At 40.3% G+C, this 8,762-nt stretch overlaps 1 protein-coding gene across 1 annotated transcript in view; it reads right to left on the minus strand.

Moving 5' to 3' along the window:
* Nucleotides 1-2,225: 2,225 nt before the first annotated feature.
* LOC131724722 (uncharacterized) overlaps nt 2,226-8,762 on the minus strand; it is a 6,766-nt gene continuing 229 nt past the window's right edge. Inside the window, exons 1-4 of the mRNA XM_059017372.1 lie at nt 8,708-8,762; nt 8,178-8,258; nt 6,892-7,012; nt 2,226-6,609 (exon numbers count right to left, since the gene is read on the minus strand). The exon at nt 8,708-8,762 is cut by the window's right edge and continues 229 nt beyond it. Coding sequence (XP_058873355.1) covers nt 2,927-6,609; nt 6,892-6,991 — 3,783 coding nt within the window. The 5' untranslated portion in view covers nt 6,992-7,012; nt 8,178-8,258; nt 8,708-8,762 and the 3' untranslated portion in view covers nt 2,226-2,926. The remainder of the gene's footprint in view (nt 6,610-6,891; nt 7,013-8,177; nt 8,259-8,707) is intronic.

Consider the following 8,762-nt stretch of genomic DNA (forward strand, 5'->3'; position numbering starts at 1 on the left):
AGAAAGTTTCCAAACGAGAGGAGGCCCCATTCAGCCCATCTTGCTCGTTTGGTTGTTAGTAGCTTATTGATCCCAGAATCTCATCAAGCAGCTTCTTGAAGGATCCCAGGGTGTCAGCTTCAACAACATTACTGGGGAGTTGGTTCCAGACCCTCACAATTCTCTGTGTAAAAAAGTGCCTCCTATTTTCTGTTCTGAATGCCCCTTTATCTAATCTCCACTTGTGACCCCTGGTCCTTGTTTCTTTTTTCAGGTCAAAAAAGTCCCCTGGGTTGACATTGTCTATCCCTTTTAGGATTTTGAATGTTTGAATCAGATCACCGCGTAGTCTTCTTTGTTCAAGACTGAATAGATTCAATTCTTTTAGCCTGTCTGCATACAACATGCCTTTTAAACCTGGGATAATTCTGGTTGCTCTTCTTTGCACTCTTTCTAGAGCAGCAATATCCTTTTTGTAACGAGGTGACCAGAACTGAACACAATATTCTAGGTGAGGTCTTACTAATGCATTGTAAAGTTTTAACATTACTTCCCTTGATTTAAATTCAACACTTCTCACAATATATCCGAGCATCTTGTTGGCCTTTTTTATAGCTTCCCCACATTGTCTAGATGAAGACATTTCTGAGTCAACATAAACTCCTAGGTCTTTTTCATAGATTCCTTCTTCAATTTCAGTATCTCCCATATGATATTTATAATGCACATTTCTATTGCCTTTGTGCAGTACTTTACACTTTTCTCTATTAAATGTCATTTGCCACGTGTCTGCCCAGTTCTGAATGCTGTCTAGATCATTTTGAATGACCTTTGCTGCTGCAACAGTGTTTGCCAATAATACTACACATACAGGTACCTTTAGGAACGGCGCTTTCTGTTTGTATTGTAAAAAAAATATTATAAGTAATACTTGTAAGAGCAGTACTTTGTGTTTTAGGTATTATAGTTACCTTTTAAGAACATTATAGTTACCTTTTAACAAGCTGTTAACACCTAGCTTTAAGAGCAGTGCTTTCTGTTGTTTTATTGAGTATTGAATATACATGTGTTCTGCGTTTTTTCACCTGCACAACACAAGCACCATGCACAAGACTGGGGTTCCTGTGAATAACTGAACACAAGACTTGAGCAACCCTGAGATTTAACTGGAAGCTGCTGCAGAAAGAGGTAGGTGATTTCTCATTGCAAACCCCTGTATAGAGCGTACCATGTGTGACAGGGCAGAGCACCGGCTGCACACTGGGGAATGTTTTACACAGACACAGGTTTAAGGGTTAATTGTCTTATTCCTTGAATTAGGGGCACCTGCCTGTAATTAGAGAGGCAGGTGTGTCAGTGTCTGTGTTCAGGCTGTTATAGGTACTGTGTTTCAATACTTCTGGGTAACAAGTGTACTTTGTGTAACTTGTATTGAGTTTTGTGAGCGGCAGACAGCATAGCTGTCCAGTGATAGTTTAGAACTTGCAAAGTTTAGTTTAGCACTCCTGGAAGGAGGTAGGCTTTTGTTTGTTTATTTGTTTTGTGTTCAAATAAATACACAGGCACCGTGCTGTTTTATTTCCTACCTGCGGTCCTTGAGTGTTCATTTTACACCAGAAGACAGTGTGAAGGTCCCGGAAGTGGCAAGCTCACCCCGGTTTGCCACACTTGATAAATACATATGATATTTTTTGTGTTTAATAAATATGATACACAATCACCTTTATTTATGTCCTAATACATTTTCTCAAACATGATACACAGACCTGCCTATTAATCTAAAAGCACACCGATAACACTAATAGTAACACACACAAGCCTCAGATTTGTTTTCCGGAACGGGGAATGTAACTATGTAAGAAAACAAAAGGGGTTGTCTTTGGGGTTTGCTTTAATACTTCATTGTTAGTTCAACAGTATAATACATGCGTTGTGCTTTCCATGGTTTGGTGCGGCTGGATTCAGCAGACATGAGTGTATTTCATGAGAGCTTGTCAGGGTCACTGGTCTGCAGGAGACTTCACTCCTCCAGGCTTGCTGCTCCATGTGCTCCTGGGGTATCGGCAGCAAGTCTACCCAGTGAGTGCAGCAGCATTAACGAACACGAGTCTGAGTTCAATACATGCTTAAGTGAGGCATTCTGGGACAAGCCAATGAAAAAAAAAACAGTATTTTACACTTGATGGAGTTGGTTTTAAGAGTGGCAAAGTGTTAGGTCTTAAACATAAATAACTTCAACTCGCACATGAGAAACTCACAAATGTATTTATTTAAAATTGATTAACAAAGACAGTTTAAATGACAGTGATACATTTGTTTAATAAAAAAAAAAGAAATCAAATAAGCTACCTGTATTAAAAATGTTCAAATGAAAGCCATATTTCACCGGTGAGAAAGTACAAAGTCTCTTTCACCATTGCAAAGCAGGAACACAGTTATAACTATTAGCCTAATTAAAAGGTTTTACAACAAAAGCAAATGACTGATTACTGTCCTACAAAATGCTCTAATCAATGTGTTTGGGTGATGCAGTTCTTCATAAAGGATGGCATCAGAAATGATCTATATTCTAAACAGGCTGTTCTGGTGGCATTACTGATATCGTACCTGCTTTTACTCATCTTTACTCTGCACAGCAATTCATTATTTTGTTGTTTATAATAAATGTTCTCACAGGTTTGAATGAATACACAGTATGATGAATAACAAGAAAGTCAAAGTAATGTATCCGAATCCCTTTAACAAAATCACAATCTCAATACACAGCACTTACATTGTTTTAGTGACTGCTCTAAAAAGCTTATTCATTCATATAGCTAGGAGTTAAAGAAATTAATAGTTTAAATAATTCATTTGAATTTCCACAGGATACAGTGTGTTATTATTAGGTCACATACAAAGCAGGTATTTTTAATAGCAAAGCCAGATTTATTTAACCTAGGCTATATTATTTATTTTTTTTGCCCCCTGTAACCCAGTCTTTGAAGTCTGTAAAGATCCCTTTAACTACTTCCATTTTGCTTTGTTTCAACTCTTTCTTCTCCTCTGGAAGCAGGTTTTCCCCCCTGGCAACCTTTTGTAGTATCACTGCCCCCTCCCTGACTTGGCGTAGTGACTGCATGCGTTCTTTAAACCCAGGATTGGCTTCTTGTTCCTCAGACTGGATCAGCAGGTCAATGTAATCTGGAGTTGCGAGTGGATTTGGACGTAGGGCAATCGCTTGAAGTCGGGAAAGACTCTGTGATAATTGTTCAATCAGACCCAGAACCTTATATTTAACAGCACTGAATTCCTGCTCAAGGGTTTTCACTATTTCCTCTGCACTCATCTTTTTCCCCTTTGCGTCCTCATATTGCTTTTTCAGGTCCTCATATGTTCTCTTTTCTTTTGTAGTTTCATACACCCATCTGTACTTTTGGTTGAAATGTACACTCCAGTCACAATTGCCAGGGCAAACTGTACAGAACCCCTCACTATTCATTGCACAACACTTATTCTTGTCCTTATCATTTACAATAGCACAGGGATAATGACATGTGTAGTGACATTTTTGGCAGTTGGTTATAAACCTTCCCGTCCCACTGATATCTATCTGTTTCGGCACTGTAATCTCCACTTCATACTCAAAGTCTTTATTTGCCTCTATGCAGTGCTTGTGACGTTCCAGTGCAGCCTGTGTTTCTCTTATTTCATCCAGTTTACTCAAACCAACTTTGATCATTGGTTGCAATCCTTCGACAGAAACCTGCAGCTGTTTTCTCTCAGCAAGAACTTCCTTTGTCAGCTGTAAACTTCTTGTCTCCATGCTGTCTAAATTGTTAAAGAAGTTTTTCATACTGGCTGAACCCATTTTCCAGAACATTCTGTCAAAACCATCTTCACTGCCTCCTGCATTAGGCTCAAACAGGACTGAATTATTGAATTTGAAATGCACAGGAACACCTGTGTCACTCTTAGGACAAGGCACACCAGCAGCATTGATAGCATCTAAAACAGGAGGGGCCTTTCCATCAGCAAAAGTGACAAGTAATTGTATATTGTTTTCAATATCGTTCCCAAAAATGGAGAGAATTGAATCAAAGATATATTTCTGTGTATGTGTGAGACGTGCTAAAGCAGCCTGGACTACAAAGCACACTGCATCAATACTGTCAATGCCATTTGGGGAAGAAAAAAACTCTCTCATCTTTTCAATGATCAGTTTGTCTTGCTGGATGCCTTTGGTGTCTCCAAACCCGGGTGTGTCTATAATAGTGAGGGAGTGTGGAACCTTGAATCCTTCTTTATGATAGATCTGATAGGCAGTGACTTCAGATGTCTGACTGTGAGCTTGTGATCTGTTGGTTTCTTCATTTATCAGCTTGAATCTGAAGTCATCTTCCCATTCCACACCCAGGATGTAGTTGATCATCCCATTGATGAGGGTGGTTTTCCCTGATCCAGTCGCTCCGAGGACCATGATGGTTCTGTTTATCACACTGAGTGGCTTTCTTCCAAAGACAAGTTTGTGGAAATGTCCAGATGTCTCTTTTTCTAATGTAAGCTTGTAAATACTAGGATTCCTTGTTCCTTTTATCTTGGTGCACAGTGTGCGGTCCTTTTCAATGTTCATCTTAAGTGCTGTTTCTATCACAGCCTCCTCACTAGCTGCGCTTGAGCCGAGTTCTCCACAGTCACAGGAAACTCTGATTATGTAGGATGCTTTCTCATCCAGATCTTCCAAAGTGTATTCTTCTTTATCAGTTGTTGTTTCTGTCCATTTGCTGGCCTCATTCCTTCTGTATTCAATCTTGTAACCATGTATAGTGACCCCGTCTCCAATGACAGAAGGCTTCTCCCAGGTTATCGTTATGGAAGATGGTGTTGCCTTGTGTTTTGAAGGTTTGCCAGGTGCACTTGTTGGAAGAGTCTTCACACTGCTGGTGGTGTCACTGCTCACAGGATATCCCAGCATGCCCACTGCTGTGTATCTAAACTCATACTCAGTGTTTGCCTGTAAGCCTGATACAGTGGGTGTGTTTGTTTTAATTATCCAATCCTCCTGATCAGTGCATTTATATTCCACTCTGTATGTCACTTTATTATTAGCATCACTACTGGGAGGGATCAGCTTCAGAGTCACACTGTCGTGTGTCACACCACAAACCTCAGGGGTGTCCGGTTTAGATGGGGGCTCAAAATATGTGCCTTTAAAAGATCTCTTTTCATACAGAAGAATGCCAGCTCCAGGAAACTTCTTGTCTGGTTTTGAAGCTATTAAGAACTTTGTTTTTTCATTGTCCTTGTTGATTTTCACTAACTCAAGGAATACATCTGAACAGCAAATCATCTTCTGGATAGATTCATCACACACCCAGTGGTTGCTGTCTTGCTGTGTGTAGGTATCGGGTGTTACACTTGGAGTGCTCTTCTTCAAATGAGGATTCAGATAGTTGGACAGGGCTGATAGATATGGTTCAGGCTCATGCAGTGAAGTGAATGTAAAGCAAACAACCTTCTCAGCTGTGCGGTCTAACACTGCTCGCTCCAGCTTATTCACTGAAGACACAGCATGTACGCCCTTGAATTGATTAAGACCCTCAAATTCAGTAAGGAAAGAACCAACTACATTAATTTCTCTTTCTTTTCTGTCCAGCCACATTTTTAGTGATTTGTTGTTAAAAGGAGACTCTTCATTGTGTTGTAAAACCTCTGCCAGCACTCCTTCCTCTTGCCCACCGCCGCGGATGGCTGGCAGCGCACTTGCTAACTGTCTCATGAAACTCAGCTTGTACTGCTGACTCATTTGTTTCAGCTGTTGGATCTTCTCCTTGACCTCAGGAAATGTTTGGGGAACAATGTCTTCTATCATGTCATTGCATTGCATTTCAACTGCGTGTAACTGCTCTAAAGCTGTCTGTGAACATGTAACTAACTGGTCACTAATGTTTCGTACAAGCCTGGCTGCCTTGGAGTCTAACTTCATTAATGGGTACAGCCAGACCTTGACAGGCACTGCATGCTCTCCATTGTCCCCAAGCAGCTTCGGAAGGGTTTTGTAGACTTGAACAGCATCTTGGAAAGTAGATGGATTGGATCCCAGTCGGAAATCACCATGAAATGTGCAGCTAAACTTTTTAACATCATCCATCTCTGTGTCTGTCATGTCAAGTGAGCCTTCCCCTTCAATAGTAATTGCTTTTAGTTTGTTTATAGCTACCTTCATATTCCCCTCTATGTGTTGCTGTTTCTCATCTGTGGAGACCTCACGGTCAAATACAAAGTATGCATCAGCTCCGTACAGCACAGCTGTGACCACATGGGTTGCTGTACCGTCCTCAAACACTCTTTTATGAGATACTTTCCCTTCGCCCAAATGTTTCATAGTCAGCTGCTCGTATCGTGTTGTTGTGTGGTACGTTAGGGTGACTCTGGATTGCTTTTTAGATTTCTTTGTGTCGTTGAAGTATTTAGCAGCTCCTTCGATCTCAACCAAACCCCCCATTAGACTTGCCTTCAGTGCAGCAGACGCCTTTAAAGCAGAAGCTTTGTCTTCAATGGAGTCTGAGGCCGTGACACTGAACTCTGTTTTAGGCTGGGAACGCTCTTCAGTGTCCTTTTTCAGTTCCTCTGGATCCCACAGTGTGATGCCTGTAATGCAATCAGGATGAATGACTAAAGTCTCAAACATTTACATGCTTATATTTTAGAGCAGCGGCTTTAATCCTCCTAGCATTGTGCTTCTGTGCAAGTGTTGTCGACCATGACTGGAGATCAAATCAGCAAGGACTGTGTCCCCTCACTGCATCCCGTCAGCCCAAGCAGACACATGCAGTGATGGCTTTTGTCCACCAGGAGCATTTTCTAACATTATTCTCATAGTCATTATTAGTTGATCAACAAGTGAAAATGACTGATGATTTTAATATCTACCTGGAATAAGAGAATCCTTCCGGCAGTCATACAGCATTCCCAGCTGGAAGGGTCGACCGAGCGCTGCCATCTCCACTGTCTCATTTCCTACAGAAGACATGATGATCCAGGTTCTGTGCCCCTGAAAGACATGTGAGAGTGTGAATATCAGCCAGGACGGTGAAGCATTAAAGGTACTTTTACACAACATTGCTTCAAGTCATCAAATATAATGTAATTAAGAAACTGGCACAAATGTTCAGTTTAAATGTTGATGAAAAACAAGTGTTAGGAAAATGACACACTAATGTTCACTCAGACACATTCAACCTTGGTTCAGGCTTCAAATATACACTAGAAAATAAAACCCAACGCACCAAAAAGTTGTGCAAATCTATATCATTTATTCACAAATCAAACAAATACACACATTATTTCAAAGCATGCAGATCAACAGGTTTTTACATCTAATGATCATTTAATGCTTGATTATGAGACCCCAAGTACACAGTTCCATGAACACATACATAGGAGGCGCTGTGGTCCAGTGGTTAAAGAAAAGGGCTTGTAACCAGGAGGTCCCCGGTTCAAATCCCACCTCAGCCACTGACTCACTGTGTGACCCTGAGCAAGTCACTTCACCTCCTTGTGCTCCGTCTTTCGGGTGAGACGTTGTTGTAAGTGACTCTGCAGCTGCTGCATAGTTCACACACCCTAGTCTCTGTAAGTCGCCTTGGATAAAGGCGTCTGTTAAATAAACACATAATAATCTAGTCTGGTACACAGTGTAGCAGTCCTATATGAGACACAGCATGAGCACACCTATCCCATGAACAAGCGGCTCAGCACTGCGCCTCAGTCCTAACCCCATCTCTTATGTATTGTTTGTAATCCCTGCTTGTTATTGCAGAGTCTAGGCTGTGTTTAGCCCCGATACCAGAGCTTGGTCCTGTTTCAAACTAACACAGCGCTTCCTGCTCACGGTCGCACCCAAGCTTCCTGCAAAACAATATGCTCTTGCGTTTGTTTTATTTCACTCTGACCTTCATTTCAGCTACTGCAAGCTTTGCAAAGTTTATACAAGTTATCAGTCAAAATAGAACTACTTCTGTCTTGCTGAAGCTCATCTGCAAAGTTTGTACAATGTATTTATGATCCCTCAAAAATATGCAATTAAAGCATCATTTTGAATCATTTGACTAATTATCTCACCTGCCCCACACAATAGCAATACTTTTTTTCAGCAATTGATTTCCCTTATCATATATAATTATGAAGTGTAACTTAAAATCTTGAATTGTGCTTACCAGCAGAGAAGCTTTTACACAGGGAATGTTTGAAGAAATTCTGCCTCTGACCTGCTCTTCCTGGGAACAACTGAGAAATGCCTTTTAACACAAAACAAAATCGTTTATGTTCCTGTACATAACTTGTCGAGTAGCATTGCTTGTATAAAACAGTAACATTTCTATATGTGTGCAAGTTGAAGAGACAATGCCAGCCAATGGGTGGGGAGAGTAATTATGTTCTCTTTGTTAATGTATAAGCATGTGTTCAAGTATTAAAAAACGACATTAGAATATTCATTGTACGAAAACGGCTCTTTAACGTGAAACAGCTGATTGAATAATATATTGCAATAAGTTCTCACAAAACTAGGTCTGTGGTTAATACTAAAATACAATACAAATCAAATGACAACATTTCAACCACAAGTGTTTCTCAATGTCTGCAACTAACAAGCCTTTAGCCACTTAAACACTAATACTGCTCCCAGTTACATATATTTATTGTAGAATATTATATAATATTTATTTTAATTTAGGATTTTACTTACCAACAACCTTTTAAAGAGGGGTCATTTGAAGAAATGCTTGGAAGTCTCCTCCTGT

The sequence above is a fragment of the Acipenser ruthenus genome, chromosome 56 (assembly GCF_902713425.1).
Source record: "Acipenser ruthenus chromosome 56, fAciRut3.2 maternal haplotype, whole genome shotgun sequence".
NCBI classification, from domain to species: domain Eukaryota; kingdom Metazoa; phylum Chordata; class Actinopteri; order Acipenseriformes; family Acipenseridae; genus Acipenser; species Acipenser ruthenus.